The sequence below is a fragment of the Echinops telfairi genome, unplaced genomic scaffold (genome assembly GCF_000313985.2).
Source record: "Echinops telfairi isolate 266 unplaced genomic scaffold, ASM31398v2 ScPeMD7_10;HRSCAF=50, whole genome shotgun sequence".
Taxonomy (NCBI): Eukaryota; Metazoa; Chordata; class Mammalia; order Afrosoricida; family Tenrecidae; genus Echinops; species Echinops telfairi.
In genome coordinates, this window is record NW_022103907.1 from 5,279,808 (window position 1) to 5,300,438 (window position 20,631).

General features: G+C 43.0%; 1 protein-coding gene and 1 non-coding gene across 2 annotated transcripts in view; both read right to left on the reverse strand.

Annotated features, from left to right (window-relative positions):
- Nucleotides 1-1,564: 1,564 nt before the first annotated feature.
- On the reverse strand, nucleotides 1,565-1,726 carry LOC115868441. The gene has a single exon (XR_004045596.1). It is a non-coding gene; the product is annotated as a U1 spliceosomal RNA (small nuclear RNA).
- A 1,124-nt stretch (nucleotides 1,727-2,850) lies between these two features.
- NLRC4 (NLR family CARD domain containing 4) overlaps nucleotides 2,851-20,631 on the reverse strand; it is a 41,750-nt gene continuing 23,969 nt past the window's right edge. Inside the window, exons 7-8 of the mRNA XM_045287058.1 lie at nucleotides 18,704-18,871; nucleotides 2,851-3,140 (exon numbers count right to left, since the gene is read on the reverse strand). Coding sequence (XP_045142993.1) covers nucleotides 2,851-3,140; nucleotides 18,704-18,871 — 458 coding nt within the window. The remainder of the gene's footprint in view (nucleotides 3,141-18,703; nucleotides 18,872-20,631) is intronic.

Sequence of the window (20,631 nt, forward strand, 5' to 3'; positions counted from 1 at the left end):
GGGTTAATGTTGGACTTGTGGGCTTGGGCAGCACTGGGTTGGGATGTTTTCTTGATGTGCACTTAACCTTTATATAAAACTCTCTTATGCATGAGTTTCTGTGGATTTGCTTCTCTAAAGTACCTAGACTAACACGGGGTCACCACATCATGAGGAACTGTATTAAAGGGTCACGGCATCAGGAAGGTTGAGAACCACTGTTTTAGATTAACTCAGGTCTCAGGGTAACCACAGGAAACAGCTGTTGACCATGAGCAAGCAAACAACAGCAAGTCTTAGGCCAGTCTCAGAATGTCTTTGATGACCATTTTAGTCACTAACTGGTAAATAACAGAAGACTCTCAGCATTATCAGGTGATATTTGTATTCAACCTGTCTGCTTTTAAAAATCATTTTATTGGCATATAATTCACTTATCATACAATTTAATCATCCAATCATATTCACAAGAGTTGTACAATCATCACCACAATCAATTTCAGAACATTTTCTCCCATGCTCGTTGTTAGTCCCCCATTTCTCTCCAGCATCCCCTGACAAGCCCCTTGGTAGTTATTAACCCAGTTACTGTCTATAGATTTGCCTATCCTGGATTTCATATACAGAAAAGCATACAAAACAAACAGAAAGCAAACAAAAAGCTCAATGAGGAAACAACAGCGACCAAACCTCAATTGAAAAGAAAACAGAAAATACTCAAACTGAAGCAACTTTAAAATAGGTCAAAAAGAAGACCGAACGATAAGGTGTTAACATTTTAACCTAACTGCATCTGCCATCCTAGATTTTGCAATGCTCTCTGAGAGGAAGGCTAGTCCCATCCTCCACTATGCTCACAGAGCCTTCCCTGGAGCCTTAATCCAATGTGGGCACCCTGCAAATGGATTTTGGCCTTCCGTTGTCTTCCATAGCTTTGCAAACCAGATGTTCAGAATTCAAGCTCTAATACCATCCCCTCCTTTGATTTGGATTTTATTATTTACATTCTTTGGGTCACACCGGTTGGTGTGTTTACTTGATGCCTCACTTAGATGGCTGCTTGTTTGAAGACAAGCCTTTAAGACCCCATACGCTATTCTTTCTGACCTGGGCACAATGTGGTTTCTTCACCCATATCTTCGGTGATCTCTTCATGAGGAAGCGTGTTGAGTAGGATCATGTCATAATGGTTCATTGCTCATAGGTTGGGGCTGTAATTAAGTGTAAGCCCAAAATCCATTCATAGATTTATGGCTTGTATATGTTTCTGGTTCACTTTAGAGACATCATTATTTTATGATAGAGAATATTATAAATATCCTCCTGGGCCACAAGGTATTTCTATTGATAGTGTCATTAATTTAGTTAATGGTATAGAATTTCAAGCACTTGAGAAAAGACTAGGTTTTCATACCACAATACATGAATTACTGATTTATACAGATTAAACTCAAGTGACTGGGCACTATTTACACAAACAATGGGGGTGGGTGATAGGGCAAAACTTTTAATAATATTGACATTCATAAAGGCAGAACCATGCCTACCAGACTAATATATTTTCTTTTTCTTTTTTTTTTAACACAGGGGAAAGTGCGGATGCAGTCCCCACTACCACAAATTATGCAGTTGAGTTTTCTGCATCTGGGGAAATCGCAGGGGTCGGCACACCCGCAGTGCAATGGGTGAGCCTTGCCCTGGGAAAACCACCTTCCTGATTGTGGTGTCTCCCCTGCCAGGTAAGTATGCCAGACTACTATATTTTATAAGAAAGCAAGGAGAGCATTAAAATAGTAAATATATAGTTGTTAGTCTTGGGTCACCATTCACTGGGAATTCTCAAAGCAAGAGATGGGAAACAAAGTCCAATAACCACCAATTCCGTAGCCTTGAGACGTCAGTCATCTGCTTCTCACAATAGGGCATTTCAGCCTTAAGTCAAAGGGAGTAAGTCGGTTCCTTAAATCTGCGACAGGTGAGTTTGAGATTAAGAGATGTTGGCTTAGTGGGGTTTCCATATGGCATTCTTCTGGTGTTACCTATGAAGGCTGTTGTGCACGGGGATATTTTTTAAGGGAAGATCACTCTGTTGAGAAGGATAATGTTTTGGTGTTGGACGCATTGTCATGGAGTCGGTGTGCTTTTAGACTCTTGGACTATATGAGCAAACATATGTTTTCAACTTTTACTTTAAGCTTAATTTACTACCAGGCCATAGGTTTTTGCTTCTTCTGTTTCTTCTGGGAGATGTTTTTCTTCTGTGAAACCCCATCTTCTGGGTTAGGAACAATGTGTTCCTTTTCAGTCAGGATCATCTCAGTGTGGCAGGGGAGCTGGTCTATGGATTGACCCGAGCATGAGCTCCGTGGCGCATCTTGGGAGCTCTGTTCACTTGGATGTACTCAATGACCAGAGAATCCACATCTAAACCCTTCAGTTCAGCATGGCTCTCTGCATTTTTAAGCATGAGAAGCAAAAATTCAGCACTCTTTTGGGGCCACTGACTCTGCGTGGCCAAGCAGTGGGCTAAACACTGTTTGGCCTGGGCACACCTACCAACTCCACCATTGTAACGTCGGAAGGGCACACACTGCTTCTGCAAAGTGATGTCTTTCAAATATTTGGTGGCTTTCCAGATATGTATGCCCTTGATGGCCTGGGCAGTTTCATGGGTGTTCTGAAAAGGGACCTGAAGATTCAGCCCTCTTGATTTGCATGATATGGTGGGGTTTTCTGGGTCAAGTGAGTAGTGATCGATTTTGGTAGACCAGCAGGAAGAATTCATGGTCACTCCTGAGCAAACATTTTAAAATAACCAGACTGAAAGCAATGAGGCCCTCAGAGCATTTGTTGGCTTAGAGTGTCCTTTATTTAAATTACTAGTTTAAAACTGCCTTTAATCACACTGAGATCATCATCATCAAATTGCCATCCAATAAGCCTAGCTTCTTGCAAAAAAGTTAACTTGGATAACACGTGGCTAAGTTTTCTGACTAATGCTGCATCAGGTAGAAATCCTTCCGTGCTAAAGTCAAAAAACACTAGCTGTTGAAGGCTCTCAAACACATCCATGAAGGCAAGCCACCCGTCGCTGCTCACACAATGTCCTGCCAAATCCAACTGCTGGAAGTTTCTCAGAGGGCTCTTCTCAAAAAATGCACCTGAGTAAAGAAATAAGTTAGTTGGAAACAAAACCGTTTTCAAGACAAAGAGTTCTCTTGTATACACACACACACATTTTGAAATGGCCATCTTTGGATATGCGCTTTGCTTTATGAAGAGTAGAATTCTCTAAAGCTAGGGTAGTGACTCTAGTCTGTTACACTTTTCCTAAAGTGCAAGGGAACTCTGATGAGTGGGGAGTAAGTAGTAGAATGACAAACAGAGATCATCGAAGTAAATTTTCCCCTTTCTTGACTTTTCCCAGAAATGGAACATCACTTAAACAGTGAAACTTAAGAGATGCTATGAAATGTTTGATACTTGTTTTCAAAACTGGAGTCAAACTTCATCAATATTAGGTCATTTCCTCTTCTAGAGAATCCAGCATCACCAACCTATTGCGTCCTTGGGTGTAGGATGTTTGTTCCTAACTATAAACTTGAGTTAGTGAACCTCCTTTGGTGCTGAAAGATTTGCTTCCTTTTTCAGTCTCTTCCGGAAGTTCTTGAAGGATAGGGCATCTCCTTCAAAAAAAAGCTAGGCACCCTGTCCTTCTGACACACAAAAAGTGCTGGCTTCTTCATGTTCATTAGCTACCTCGGTGTTGCAAATAGTTTGCGCCCATGGAGTTGGTAAAGAATATTAAAACTTTTTTTATCATTTTATTAAGGGCTCATACAACTCTTACCACAATCAATACACACATCAATTGTGTATCGTGCATTTGAACACATCTGTTTTGGAAGTAGCACAGCTGGATTGCTCCTTGGAAGCAGGAATGATGAGAATTCACCTCTCATGCTTTTGATATAGTATCAGGAAAGACCAGTCACTAGAGAAGGACATTGTGTTTGGTAGAGTGGAGGGTTGGTCAAAAAGAGGAGACAATCAGTGGAATGGATTGGCACAGGGGCTACAAAATAGAGTCGAACATAACAATAAATGTGAGGCTGGTGGCTGATTGGGTGGTGTTTAGTTCTGTTGTACATCGGGCCAGTATGAGTCAGAGGCAATGCAAAGGCACTTAACAACTGTGGGATGCAGAAAGATTTGTCCCCAGGTGGTCTCCTGCTTGCTAGCTCATTGTGTAATCAGCTGCTTAGAAGTTTTCTCCCTGAAGGCATCAGCCTTCCAGAGCAATCAGACTATTGTCTGTCCCACTGTAGGTGGGGCTCACACCCTACAGATAATAATAGTGATTATTTGTCTGGAGAGCCCAAAGAAAAGGTTAAGCAAGCCCACTCCAGGATGACCAAGGTTAGGCTGCCATCTTGAATCTAGGATCTGCCCATCTTGTCACTTGTGTACCCCTAATCCCTCCTCTTCCTATTGCATGTACACCCCTAGATCGTCCCCCTCCCATTGCTGTATTGCCTGTGGTACAACCCCTTCCAGTGATGTATGTGGTTACCTATAATCAGGGGGGCTTGCACACCCTTAAGTATATATAACCCTTGGTTAGAAATATAGTCTCTCTCTCCTTCTCCTCTCTTTCTCCTGCACTTCCACGTGGACCACCAAGAGGGGCTGATGTGAGCATGCTACCATAAAATGTGTCTGACTCCTTTATTATATCTTCTCTCCTATCTCCTATGACTTTACTATAATCTTTATATATTATTGCCGTACAATGGACCCTATGGACCCCCATGTTTGTTAGGGGCTGGATTACTCTAACAAACAGCAACTAACAGGAAAGGTTGGCAGTTTGAACCCATCCAGTGGCACTACTGGAGAAAAGTCTGGTGATGTCGCATTCAAATGACAGCCAACAAAACTCTACAGAACACTTCTTCTCTGTAACACATGAGGTTGTGATGAGTTGAAATCTACTTGACAGCAATGGGATTGAGTTGATTTTGGTCTTCATTTCCTTGTGACCAGTTTGGATAATACTGGACTGAGTTTTCCAAGAAGAAAAACCTCTCAGGCAACCATGCAAATTGGCCAACAAACAACACTAGGAGTTTACATAAATGGTATGAATCCTGATCCTTATGTTGTTCAAAGTAACAACCCTACTCTCTTTCCAGAGTAAGTAGTTAATTCAGAAACCGAGGTGGGCATTCTGGCCGATTGAGCAAGGGATCGATTCTTTACATGTTCGAACTCTGAACTCTCTTCCACAAATAGCAGAAGACATGGATGCCTGTGTGATCAAACTGCAGTATCTGCTCATCCCAGCAAGCTTAGTTATGCCCATATTGACATGGAGGTTTATGGTGTTACATACTAAATTTGTCTGCTTAAAGAAAGGAGGACTTGAAGTATTTACGGATGACAATGGAAGACTGTAGTCTTAAGTATGGATTGCAACTCAATGTAAAGGAAACCGAAATCCTCACAACTGGACCAAAAGACAACATCAGGACAAACAGAGGAAAGATTGAGGTTGTGAAGGACATGCTTTTGCTTGGATCCACAATCAATGTTTAAGGAAGCAGCAGTCAAGAAACAAAACAATGTATGTATTGCTTTGAGTGAATCTGCTGCAAAGGAGCTCTTTAATGTATTAAAGAGCAAGCATGTCCTTTTAAGGACTATTGTGTGCCCAACCGAAGCCATCACATTTTCGTTTGCCTTATATGCACGTGAAAGTTGGACAATGAATAAGTCAGACTAAAGAAATATTGATGCATTTAAATTATGGTGTTGGCAAAGAATATTGAAAGTACCATATACTACATACCACCTATTAGAAGAACAAGCAAATCTGTCTTGGAATGCTCCTTCGAAGCAATGATGATGGGACTTTGCCTCCCAGACTGTGTACATGTTACCAGGAGAGACCTGTCCCTGGAAAAGGACAGCGTGCTCGGTAGAGTAAAAGAACAAAAGGAAGCCCCTCCAGGAGATGGACTGATGCCGTGACTGTGAAAATGGATTCATACGTAACAAAAAATGAGAGAACAGTGCAGGACCAGGCAGGCTTTTGTTCAGTTGCACATAAGCCCATGTCCTGTTGAGTCAGAACCACACGTGTGTTGTTGGGAGGTCACGATGCTGCGTCACAGTATGATATATTCAGGATTCAAGAGACACTTTCTGCAGAAAGGTTTTCTCTCAGGGTAGAAGACTATGGATTCCCCATGTACAAAATGCAACAGGAGTCTGAAGAGTTCAAGTTCAACTGGCAATCATAAAGCGAACAAACCACGACTATGCACCCTCTGCCACCGGTGAAGAGGACTCCAGGTGGGAACGGTCATTGTTATCTGAACAGCTTGTACAGGTGGAGGGCCATGTCGGTATACTTTACCCACGTGCAGCCAGGCTGTTTACTAGCTCCTGCTGAGCAGGTGTGGGACATGTCACTATCCACTATGTGGCCTTGTATATGTTTGTTCAGTGCATGGATGTGCGGGGTATGGTGTGCAGTGTTCATTCCAATTAATGTCAGCCATTATTCCTATCACCTTCAAAGGGTCTGGGTTTTACAAAGCTCTTTAGGGTGTTCTATGGAGGTACATGAAGTGAACGTGTCCCGCCTGACCGGAGGCAAGATGTGTAAGGCAAGAGTGTGCCAATGCAGGCAGGGAGGCCCAGGTGCAGGGGGCTGCCTCCATAGCTCTTCCCTATGGCTAGTGCTGCTGCACACCACACGGCTGTTTCTGGACCATTCTTTCTCGACTGCGCTTTCCTTGCAGAGAAGCAGACAGTTTATTATCAAATGTCTCTCTCCTTATCCCATGGTCCTGGATTTGTAGCTTCATCTAGGACCACTGAGACTCCGTCACCCACAGCTCCCTTGTAGGTAGATGCAGCTGTTTTTCCCCTATGGAAATGTGGGCAGAAATGATGTGTGCAACTTCCGTGTCACATTGAACAAGAACAATCGCCCTCCTTCCACTTTTCTTCCACAGGGTTTAAGTGCTCCTATGGCAGTGACCTCACGACAGAGACAAGGAGGAGAGCGTAGGGAAGGGAGGGGCGGGTGAAAAAAGACGACACAGAGCAAAATTACCCCATCTGTCTGCCTGATCACTTCTGGACTGTCACCTGAGAGGGAATAAAGTCCCATGTCCTGCAGACCCTGTATAGTTGGGTCTCTGTTACACCAGCGTCATCGGTGCCCCACCTAGCTAATTCACTTCTTCCCATTAAAAAACCCCAAACCAAACCCACAGCCATTCGAATCGACTGCAGCTCATAGGGTCCCTATTTAAGGCTTCTGACTTGATACATCTTTCTGGGAGCAGTCAGCCTCCTCTTTCTCCCACGGAACGGGCCGCGGGGGTGCCGTAAGGAGTCCAACCCGTACCCCACAGCGCTCCCTTTCACCTGCCATAGGGAGGGGTTTCCCAGCTCACTCTTACATTGCCTGGCCTTTTTGCCTCTGCCTCTTCGCCCTGTGAGTCCCAGCATGCCATGCTCTTCGTGAAAATGCTCCTTGCCCTTGACTCAGAACAGATTCCACCCCTGTCGTGGACCAGAGTGTATCCCCCCAGGTATGTGTGGGATAGACCCTAGATCCTCGACCTTGGGATGCGTTCCCTTGAAAGAACAGATTGAGCACAGACGTGAACAAGCACGGTGGAAAAACAGGAAGAAAGCTTTCCGTAGAAAGCCCAAATCATAGTTTCTATATAAAGCTTTATTCCTATTTGTCAAATATGAGTAAATTTTAGCAAATATGAGTAAAGCAGCTATAAGTATTTGTGTGCTTATGTCTCGATTTAAGTTAATTATTGATGTCACTCTTTCTTGATCAGCGTTACTTGATTTTTATCTGTATTTTGTTACTCATTTTTAAAGACCTGACTTGAAGCCTTGCTAATCCTCTCTAACTATATATATTTTTTGTTTTCTATTTCAGTGATTTATCCTGGTAGGCTTATTAACTTGAGATGAGCTTGCTTGTTTCGTAAACTAGAAATGTAACTCATTCATTTTTGGTCTTTTTTCTTTTCTAACATGAGTCTTTAAGGCTATGAGAATTCCCTTCAAGCTTTGCTTTTGCTGCATGACACAGATTTTAGTATGTGGTGTTTTCTTATCATTTAATTCTAAAGCATTTTGTTAAAACTTAGCACTATGAACTCATAACATACCTATCTGCCAAATAGCCTGAATGGAGCTGCAGAAAAAGTAGAGAATTGGGGACAATGTAGACTTGGAGTTGTGTCAGGAAGGTACACCCCAGCCGCTATATTTGATTTCATACCTTGTATGCCATGTCTCATTTTCTCCCTGCATCTCATTAGGTTAGTCTTCCTTTAATTAGAGACTTCTCGCGTTACAGCTCCTTCATCTCACCATTGCATCTATTACACAGATCCGTCACTCAATGCCACTGCCTGAATTGACTTGTGAGATACTATGGGCCGTGAGAGTGTCAGTTAGTGGGAAGAGCATATGAATGGATGATGGAATATAAGCTGGGTGAGAAGTGCACTTAAGATAAAAAGGGGACTGATGACCAGGTAGAAATAGTAGGTTCAATGGACAGAACTTCTCAATGAAGTAAAAGAACTCTTGATTAGTAGGAATCATCAGGTACATAACGTGGACATAGAGGAGGCTGTGCTTGGAGAGTAGGTTGTCTGAATTTAATCTCTCAGAGACAGCAGAGTCTAAAGTGAATTACACAGGTGACGTGTGATCTTGCAGGATGAAGGCGAGTGGAAAGGAAGGTGAGAGAAGAGAAAGATCTAGCATGTTGGCTAAGGGATTTCACGTGGGGTGGGGTGGGGTTGCATGAGGTCCTCTAGGATGAGAGGAGGTGAAGGGTGAGGAATTCCGAAAGACAGTAGCCAAAGATTTTAGTGAACAAGAAAAGGCAACACTAGTTCATGGTTGATAGTCATGGGAAGAGAAAGAAAATAGCCTAAGTAAGTGGCTTACGCCTCAAGGAGTCCTTGTGGCATAGTAGGCTTTAAGTCAGACTTTGAACCACAAGGTCAGCAGTTGCGAACCACCAGCTGCTCCGTGGGAGAAAGATGAGGCTATCTGCTCCCTTAACAATGTACAGCCTTGGAAACCTGGGGGGCAACTCTACTCTCCCCTCTGGGCAGCAGTAAGTCAGAATAGACTCAAAGGCAGTGAGGGAAGCCTCCTGAAACAGGGATTTTCTATGACTTTGGAAAAGGAGTGGACTAGACTTACTGGGAAAATGAAAGAGAAGCTGACCTTTCCTCTGTACTCTGAGAGACATGGGTGGGGTGGGGATGGGGAAGTGGGGGAATTAAAAGTGATTATTTAAAGAGGGCTAAGGAGGAGAGGCAGGTTTCAGTTAAAGTTAGAAGGTGTCTAAAATCTTTGGTAAAAAGAGTCCTTTCTCAAAATTCCTCCGATAGCTCTAAAGTGTGTGTCTCAGCCAGTCTGTATCACATCACACATTGCTATTCGATGACAGCATCCCTCCCTATGTCTATGTAGCCTTTATTTTATTAGACTCCCATCTCTTATTACCAGTCCACATCTGTTCTCCCATCTCCAGGCATATTGTATCTTGTCTGTCATCACTAAATGGAGATGGAAATCCCTAAGCTGTATCTGAGCCAAGGAGCTATTCGGAATGAGGCCCAGGGAACTTCAGGAAGAGGCTTTCAGTTCAAGCAGTTGGTCAATTTGGATGTTATAAAGAAGTTACAAATTCATATACGTGTATATAATGTTTTGGATGAAAGAAGACAGCATTTACTAGTAGCAAAGCTAGAGTCTATAAAAACTGAGCCTCTAGCTTACTCCTCAGGACAAATTGTAGATCTCCTATAAGTTCATTTGTTCGTTCATGCAAGGAGCCACTGCTGAATGTACATTTAATACAAGGACCAGTGGCTTGTACCGTGTCCTCAAAGAGCTCATGATGGGGCAAATAGACATATGAACACATCTTCTAAATTCAGACCATATTAGAATAAAAATGGAGTTCTCTCTGTATGTAGTATCGAAAGTCATTAAAAAAAAACATGAATAGGATACAAGGATCTTAAAAAGTGTTTGACATAGCTACTAAAATGGAATCTCTCCTCATTCCTAACAATTCCTAACAATTCAAGTTCCACTCCCAGGTCTATAACCAGCAGAAATGTATCCAGATGTTCACAAAAGACATGCATAAGAATGTTCATAGCAGTACTGTTCACAGAATTCAAAACTGGGAATGAATCAAATATCTCTCATAGTAGAATTAAGAATTCATTACGATATGTGTAGCATAATAAGAGCCCTGGTGGTGCAACAGTTAAGTACTAGGCTACTAGCTGATAGGTTGGTGGTTCTAATCCACCTAGCAGCTCTGTAAAGGAAGACCTGGTAATCTACATATAACCCTAGGGGGACGTTCTGTTCTGTCGCATGGGGTTTCTATGTGTGGGAATCCACTCGATGCACCTAACTACCACTTGTTTGTGCAACACAATCTTTCACAACAATGAGAGTGACTAAACTACATCTCCACTCAATAGGATGGTGGAACTTCACACATACAATATTCAGAGAAAGAAGCATTCAAAAGAATACATGCTGTATGATTCCATTTATGTAAAGTCCCAAAACAGTCAAGACAAACCTATAATAGTTTGAATTGGGGCCTCCTTTCCCTCAAATATATGTAAGTTCTAATCCCTGATACCTGTGAACATGATCATGTTTTCAAATAGGGTCTTTGAAGAGGTTATCACTTGAATTGACTTCAGGGCACAGTGGAGTAGAGCAGACACTAATCCAATCAGCGTGAGACATGTTTGAAAGAGGAGAAAGGCTCAGAGCTGGAGGACAGTTGGCCACATGAAGAAGCAGCTATGAATGAAGGAACTCCTAAGGCAAAGAAGTAGAAGAAATAAGAAAGGACCTTCTGTAAACAAGAAAGGAAGAAAGCCCCCTGAGAAGAATGCACTTCAGAGGACAGCATTGGGGGTACAGCTTGGGGAGAGGGGTGCGTCCGATTAGAGGACATGGGAAAAACGCAAAGGGATGGAGAGGGAGGAGAGGACATCCTGGTCCACCAAGCCCCAAGGATGATGTTCCTGCTCAGAACAGACAATGCATGGGGAGGACTGTAGGGCTGGCCCCACCACAGGACACGGCATCCCTCGCTGAACCATGGTGCTGTGGGGGACAACACTGGAGACACAGGGTGGGAATAGTGCACAGTCCGGCCCCATCACACTGGGGCGAGGCACTGAGGGCATGCCGCAGAGCAGCAAGGGGAGCAGAGTGATGAAAACCCCCCAGAAATACCAAAAGTAGACTTTGGAGACAGTATGGCACCCCATCGGACTCGACTGGAAAACACTTGCAAAGGCCAACAAACAGACCTCAAACTATTTATAGGCTTTTCCATTTTTGTCAGTGGCTTTTTGTTATTGCTATTTTGTTTTTTTGCTGTTGTTGCTGTTTTGTTGGTTTTGACTTCCTTTTATTTGGCTTTGCCTGATTTTTGCACTTATTAATGTATCTGCATGTCTATCTAGATAAGATAGGCGGAATAAATAATTTGGAGAGGGAAAGAATGGGACCAATGGTTGGGCGGGGGGTATGGGAGAAGGAGAGGTGGGAGAAAGGAAGTGGGGTTGGCGGGTGGGACAAGGGAACAACAAGTGAACTAAATCAATGGAAGGAAAAAATAAATAAATCAATGGAAGGAAGGTCGTAGGATGCCTCTTGGGGCTTAATCAAGGGCAATGTAACAATGTAACAATGAGGAATTACTAAACCTGAATGAAGGCCGAACATGATGGTGGGACAAGAGGAAAGTAAAAAGGAAGTAGAGGAAAGAACCAGGAGGCAAAGGACATTTATAGAAGTTTAAATACAGGAATGTACATATGTAAATATATATATATATATATAATGAGAGGGGAATAGAACTATGTACTCATCTATATGTTAAGAATTAAGGTTACAGATGGACATTGGGCCTCGACTCAAGTAATCCCTTAGCACAGAACATTTTGTTCTAACAGTCGGGCATTCTGTGATGTTCACCTTCATGACACAATTGCTGAAGACAAATGTGTGCATAAGCAAATGTGGTGAAGAAAGCTGATGGTGCCCAGATTTTAATCTTTATTTTGTTACTCTTAAAGGTTTGAAGATAAACAAGTGGCCATCTAGCTGAGAAGCAACAAAGCCCACATGGAAGAAGCACACCAGCCTGTGTGATCATGAGGTGTCGATGGGATCAGGTACCAGGCATATAAGACCCAGAATAAAACCATACCCAGGGTGAATGGGGGAGAGGGGAATGGAGTAGAGACCCAAGGCCAATCTGTAGACAATTGGACATCCCCTCACAGAGGGGTCACAGGGCAGAGATGAGCCAGTCAGGGTGTAGTGTAGCACCGGTGAAACACACAACTTTCCTCTAGTTCTTTGGTGCTTCCTTCACCCCACTATCATGACCTCAATTCTACTTTACAAATTGGATTAGATCAGAGCATGCACATTGCTACAGATAAGAGCTGGAAACACAGAGAATCCAGGATAGATAAACCCCTCAGGGCCAACAATGAGAGTAGAGATACCAGGAGGACTAGGGGAGGGTGAGGGGAGAATGGGGGAATCAATCACAAGGATCAATTTAGAATCCTCCCAGGGGAATGAACAATGGAAAAGTGGGTGAGGGGCGACGGAGGACGATGGAAGATATGGAAAAAATAATCTATAACTTATCAAGGGTTCGTGAGGGAGGGTGAGCGGGGGAGGGAGGGGGAAGAAATGGGAAGCTGATATCAGGGACTCAAGTGGGAAGATAATGTTTTGAAGATGATGATGGCAGCATGTGCGCAAATGTGCTTGACACACTGGATGAATGCATAGATTGTGAAAAGCGATGTAAGAGCCCCCAATAAAAGTATTTTAAAAAAACAAAACAAAGAAAGAAGGGACCTTCTAAAGACTTCTGAGCATAGTTCCCCACTAGTTTGGGGACCATTGTAAGACAGTCCTAGAAAACACAAACTGGTGATAGAGATGAGGTCTGTGGTCACGTTTGGGGATGAGGGAGCTGTGGACCCGTTCATCATTCCTTGCTTGAACTAGATGCTAATTATGAAGGTGTGTTCATCTTGTGGAAATATATAGTACTGTGCCAGGGGGGTTCAAAAAGTTTGTGGCAAAAGTAGAATTCAAAGATAGTGAGTTTTTCCCACAAACTTTTTATTGTTGTTGCCAGTTTTAAATATAGCTTTAGTTAAGATAGAGCATTTCCACTTATAATGCAGTGCTAATCAAGTACAATGATACACTCTTTCCCTGTGTACATATTCAAGTATTGAGAATGCCCAGGAATTTAGTATAGCAGTTCAACTTTTAAAACTGCTACTGACCTGTGTAAGCCAAGGATTATAAATAACAAAATCCATATCTAAAGGAAGGAATGGTATCAGAGCTTAAATTCTGAACACCTAGTTTGTCGAAGGCTATGGATGACAGTGGAAGCCCAAAATTCATTTGCAGCAGTAGGTTCCCAACCTTCCTAATGCCGTGACCCTTTAAAAAAGTTCCTCATGTTGTGGTGACCCCCAACCATAAATTTATTTTCATTGCTACTGCATAAACCTCACATGGATTAAGCCCCTGTGAATTCCCCTTGACCATAGTCCATGGCTGTGGAGTATGCTACCTTGCTACCAGATAGAGAGCAGTTTAAGATCAATTATGGCAGAAATTATATAAACATTAAATCAATATAACACCTTATCATTTGATCTCCCTTTTGACCCATTTTTGAGTTAATTTTTAATATTTTCTGCTTTCTTTTTGAGTGATGTTTTTCTCTGTTTTGTTTGATCATGTTGTGCTTTTTGTTTGCTTCCTGTTGGCACTGGGTATGATTTTCTGATTTATCCTATAATTTGTGGATTTGGATTTTCCTATTTAAAACTAGGATGATAAATGAATACATTAGTATAATTTAATAGCTGAAAATGTAATGGAACATCACATCTAAGAAACTAGAGCTGATAAGGCCTATTCAATTCAGTTTTCTGAATTAGTGCCCCAAGTAACCCGGGGAACAGACTGAAGCATCAAGACAGCAAGTAATTGTGTGTGGTGGGGGCTGTAATGATTTCATTTCACTTGTCAAGAATCTTCTGTTTGTTCTCATTATTGATTTCGTCTGGAACCGTTTCATCTTCAATCATCCCTCTCATGTGAGTGAAAATCCAAGTGAATCCCCAGAGGACAGCTGGTCCCACTGTCTCTCATCTTCTGCTTTGTCCGGGTCAATTTCCTGCACTCCACATTCAATGTCCTGACTCACGTGACCCTTGTCATCAGTGATGGTAATCTTATTCTATTTGCAAGTGTCCTCACCCATAGCAGAGACACTGAGAATGCCACTTGCATCGCTCTGAAAAGTGACTTCAATCTGAGGAACACTACCTGGTGCAGGTGGTATGCTAGTGGGCCCAAACTTGCCAAGTAGGTTGTTATCGTTGGTTATGGTGTAAGCTGAAGGAGCCCTTAAAACTGGCTGTCCGAGTAGGTTTTGAAAGCCTGTGTCTGCATGGTAGGAGGAGTTAGTGCTATGCTTGAGAAGGACAGTCATGACTCCAGCCAGCATGACTGACACCCACGGGAAAGAGGCGTGACAGCCAAGAGCAGTACACACTGAACACTTTAGACTTGTTTCTAGAGAAGATGGCTGCCTGGACAACTGAACATAAGCAACAGCTTCATCGGGATTGCTGCACATATTTCATTCTTTTCTATTGACGAAATCCTAAAGAAGTTTCTGGATCTTGGGACTATGTGTAGTGCCACCCACCAGGACTATGTCATGGATCTGTGACTTGTCTAACTTGCCCCAGGGCTTTCTCCACAGCATCCAGGGTGCCCAGGCCAGCATTCAATTCTTCCATTCTTCAAATAACTCCCAATAATAGAGGTGGAAAGGTCGATTCCTTCATACAGAGCCAATCTTGAAACTGGCCGGAATGCCGGAAGAGTGTGAGCTTGGCATGTCCACAAGCAGCAGGTAGACAGTGGACAGCTCTCTTATGCTCACTGATGTCTTCTTATACTGGAACTCAGCCACGAAATTGTTGGCCATTGTGAAAATTAGGTTTTTTTGGTGCCAAGATGGCACCCATAAGAAGATATGGGTGGAATCTAGCCTGTCAATCAGGTCACTGCCTGATGGGACCTCCTGGTGGGTGTGGCTTTCACACAAGCAGGAATCTGGGAACTTCCTCTCTCTCTCTCTCCCTTCACCTTACTGCTGTTGAGTCACTGGGAGAGCTGCCAGAGCCATGCTGAGCCCTTTGAGCCCTGTGATGCAGCCACCACTGGATCCACAAGACTTTGATCTCCCTGCATGCTGAATCTACATCATTGCATGTGGCTGTGTGAGCCTGAAGAGGGATTTATGGACTAGTATCAGACTTAGGGGCTAATATTGGACTTATGGACTTGATCTGGAACTGGGCTGGGATATATAATTTGCTTGATATATAATTACTTCTTGATAGCAAGCTCTCTCTTATACAGATGAGTGTCCCTAGATTTGTTTCTCTAGTCAACCTGGTCTAACACAGCCATTGTTTTCCAAGTTGTCTCCTTATAATGGGTACCTCCAGCTGTGCATTTGACCTCAAAGATTCCATCTTCAATAGTGAGAATTGACACATCAAAAGCACCTGATGGAGAGAATGCACGTAGAAAGCCATGAGATCATGCGGAGGGACCCTCCACTTAAGAGTGGAGGTGTGAAAAAAATAAAATTAAATTAAAAAAAAAAAAAAGAGTGGAGGTGTGGCTGAAGATGGACGTGTAGAGGGGCGAATGGAGGCTCAGTTCTGAAGGGTCATACACACCCAAACTGAAGAGTTTCTCTTTTATTCAGTAGGCAAAGAAATACTTTTTTTTTTTTTAAGGAAGATAACTATCTCAGTGATTCTCAACCTTCCTCATGCCACGACCCTTTAATACAGTTCCTCATGTTGTGGTGACCTCCCACTCCAACCATAAAATTATTTTTGTTGCTACTTCATCACTGTCATTTTGCTACTGTTATGAATCTGGCGATCCCAGTGAAAGGGTCGTTCGACCCCCAAAGGGGTCGTGACCCACAGATTGAGAACCGCTGCCCTATCTGATTCTTGTTGAAGCCTACAGAAGATAATCATAGTACCATTTCTTGAGCATGCGCAATGACTCAATGTCAAGCTTCTTACTTTACAGATATTGGCACAATTATGGATTAGGACAATAATTGCTAGTGTAGTAGTAATTGAAATTATCCTCATTTGAAAGACGAATGAATGGAGGCTCAGAAAGTTTAACTAAGTTGCTACAGGCTCAATAACCATCCGTTGGAAAGGGTAGGTCTATCTGTCTCCAAAGTCAGTACATCCGCCTTTGCACAGAGGTAGAACTTCTGGAGAAGCTTCACGGACAGTGGGCTCTTCATCCGGTTCGAGAATAAAGACAGAGGACATTGGAGTTTTCATCCTGCAGCTTTTACGTCAAGCCCAAACAGACTGTTTTTAGCGTGTAGTGGAAGAGGAAGGAGCTGGACGGAGAGAGTGGCCACACCTACACTTTCCCCTTTTATTGCCTCCTCCTTTCCTGTCTCTAGTCCTTGTCTCTGCTTTAGGCTGACAAGCATCCTGTGCCTCTGTGTCGTTATACAATGAGGAGGACAATGGTTATCATTTTTAGAGCTGTAATAACAATTTCATTAATACTTAAAAAGACTCTAAGAATGAATTAGTTACTGCTACTGAGGTGTTCATCTTCTGAACTCATTTCTTATCTGCATTTTAGCACATATACCTACAGCTCTAGTTCCAGAATGTAGCTGCCTTCTGGTATGTGTAGTTTCTTTATTTACAAATGGAGGCCAGAGGCATAAGGGAATTAAAGTATGAATTACTACCCCGCTCATTCTTATTTCATTAAACATTATAGATCCCCAGGTGATTCTTGGGGATGTTCATAAAAACATCTGTGGATTTTGTTAAAATGTGGATTATGATTCCGCATATGTGGGGTGAACATGCACATTTTCAGCAGGGGTCAGGCCAGAGTGAATTTGTCGGAAACTCTTTATGAAACACATGATCTTCTCTGGTCTCAATGGCCAGTCTCCAAAGTAGGCAGAAGTAAGCAACTACTTTCATAAAGATTTGAAAGAAGCTGAAAAACTTCTGTTTTTAAAAAAAATGCTTATTGCATGTGAAATTCTAATTCTCTATGCTCCCTTCCAAATCCAAACTCACTGCCATCGAGTCAGTGCCGACTCCTATATTGAACCTATAGGACCAGGTAGAATTGCCCCTGTGAGTTTTGGAGACTAGCTCTTGATTGTTTTTCCTTCTTTTTTAAAAAAAATAATTTTATTGGGGGCTCGTACAACTCTTATCACAATCCATCCATCCATCCATTGTGTCAAGCACATTTGTACATTTGTTGCCTTTATCATTCTCAAAGCATTTGTTGAGCCCTTGGTATCAACTCATTTGAGCCCTGGGTATCAGCTCACCCCCCACCCCCATGAACCCTTGATAATTTATGAATTATTATTATTTTGTCATGTCTTACACTGTCCGACGTCTCCCTCCACTCACTTTTCTGTTGGGAACTGACTCTTCATGGTGGCAGAAAGCCTCATCTTTTGCCCTCAGAGAGGCTGGTGGTTTCGAATTGCTGACCCTACAATGAGCAGCCCAAATCATAACCATTTACTACCAGGGCTCCTATATACTCCCTTAAGACCTCCTTAAAATGTATATGTCATTTCAATGGTGTAGTGGTTACGTGTTAGGCTTCTTCCTGTGAGGTCAGCAGTTTGAAACCACTAGCCTCTCCTTTCGTTAAAGATGAGGCTTTATACTCCCATGAAGAGTTAAAGTCTCAGAAACCCACAGGGGAAGTTCAACCCGGCCCGACAGGGTTGCCATGAGTCAGAACTGACTCACTGGCAGTGTGTTTTGTTAAAGGATGAGGATACCTGAGAGAGAGGATTAGCCAGGTAATTAGTCTGTCGTGGAAGCCATTGGTCTCTAGCACCCAACCTAGAGAAGAGGCCTGAAAGAATGATCCTCAGCATGGTACTATCTTGTGGCTGCGGGCAGAGTAGACAGATCGGAGTGGGCTAAGGGAAGGGTAGGAAGGATATAGAACGTGAAGCACTAGTGTTGTTATCGACAGGTGTCCCCAAGCCAACTCTCCCTCACAGTGACTCAGTGTGACAGCTGACAGCTGGTTCACAGGGTTTCCTAGGCCATCATCCTGCCCGAAGTGTGTCACCAGGTCGCTTTCCTGTCAGCTTCTAGGTGAGTTCCAACTGCCAGGTGCTTAACCATTGCATCACCAGGGCGCCTCGAAGCATCATGAAACATGCACGACTTTGACTCAATTCCAACTCACAGTTACCCGAGAAGGCAGACTAAAACTGTCCCTGAGGGGTTCCCGGGTTATGAATCTTCATGGAAGCTGACAGCCACACCTCTCTCCTGAGCAGTCAGTAGCGGGTTGGTTTGAACCTCCAACCTTTTAATTAGCAGCCAAGGACTTTCACCGCTGTGCCATCAAGGGTTCCTCAGAGGTATGAACAGGAGTTAGAAATAAAATAAAAATCCCGTTATCTTAAGAACTTTGTACCTACCTAAAACGCTAAGCTCTGAATCTGTGAGTCTCCAGTTTTTCAGCCCAAGTTTGATAAGCTGTGGCATCCCTTCCATTTGCTCCAGCAGGCTGGCCAGGTTCACCCGCACATCACACCAGCAGGGCAGCATCAGCGCAGCCAGTCCTTCCAGGAGGCTCAGCCTGCTGACTTAAAGGACCAGAAACAGTTCAGGAGTTGGATCCATCTTGAGGATAAAGAAATGTGAGGGAAGGGATAACTGTTAAGTTTACAGGGTTTGTATCTGCAAGGATAGGCTTAAGGAAGCTTCAGCTTACATGTATTTCTTAGCTTTGTTAACAATTTTATGAAAAGTGAAAAACAAACAGACATAACAGAAAATAGTATAACGAATCTGTGTGTAATAAGAATGCAACAATTATGCACAATCTTGTTTTCTCCTTGCCTAATCCCTCCCCTGCTCTTCCATGATAAAGGGAAGCTCGGATGCTTATTTCCAACCAGGGAGCAAGTGCACAGAGTTCGATTACAGTGAATGTCACAAAACAAAATGAATATGAAGTGTTGAATGGAAAACCAGTTTGCTTCGTAAACATTCACTCAGATCACAGTGAAAAAAAATTTTAAATCATAATCATATCACACCTTAAAAATCCTATCACCAATTCTTTAGACAAATTGATCTTGAATATAAGTCACTCTCAGACACTGATAGGAGGCAAACAAGGAGGAGCCTACAGGAGAGTGACCACGTACAACTAGGGACTCAAAAGACACATCGCCAGTTGGTTTTCCACACCCCATAGACAGTTTAATGGGGGAAGAATGGCCCTTCAAGATATGATGTCCGGACACCTAGATTTCTACATGTAAAATAATGAAGTAGGATGTATACTCATAATGTTATGAATATTGACTCAAAATGAACTAATGGTTAAAATATAAGAAATAAAACCAAGACACTAAGAAAAAAAACATAGGGGTACAACTTCAAGACATTATCTAAAAATAGTTTTATTGGCCTATAACTCATATATCATACAATTTAATCGTTGAATCCTCTTAAGAAGAATTGTGCAATAATTTGTTTTTGACAATGAAAGTCTTACCTTAACACACTAAAACATGAAAGAATCTGCTATGAGCAGTCCACCGAAAGGGCGTGAGCTCAAGGCGGTGGCCTGCTTCCAATATATGTGGATGTTCTGAAAAAACTTGCTTGTTTTTGGTTGGTCTTGCTTCTGCATCTGGTGCCTCACCTGACCTCAGTTCTTCGGACTTGAGCCTCTTGTACTACCTGTCAATCCTGGGAGTCAGCAGCAACCTGCCAGATGATCTGCTGCTTTTGGGTTTACCAGCCTGTGCAGCCGTGTGAGTCTGAAGAAGCCCCAAGCCTGGTAACTGACGCAGAGCCTGGAACTAGCGAGCCTCTATGACTGTGTGAGCCATTTCCTGGGGACACTAGATTTGCTGCTCTAGCGACTCCAGCCTTAGGACAGAATCCTAGGCCGAGTTGACTAGAGAAACTAATCCATAGACCCTCAAATATGTGTCAGAAAGAGCTTTATATCAAGGAGTAATTGAATATTAAGAAAACATCCCCGAGGAGCCGGCCCCAATCCCAACTACTACGTGGACACCTGCCTCTCCCCCCAGAAGAATTTATTTCAAAGGAGGCCATTTAATCTGCAGCTCTGGGAAAGGGACATATCTGATCAGAGCACATGGGAGCAGATGAAAGGGGAGGAGGAGAGAGTGGAGCACATCACGACACACCAGGCCGTGCGGACGATGTTCCCGATTAGAGCAGCCAGTCCACAGAAAGGACCGAATTGCGCCCAAACTGATCCTGCCACATCAAGGCAAAACACTAAGGGGGTGCAACAGAACAGCAAGGGAACAGAGCAGCGAGGTCCCCAGGGAATGCCGAAGGTGGACTTTGGGGCCAG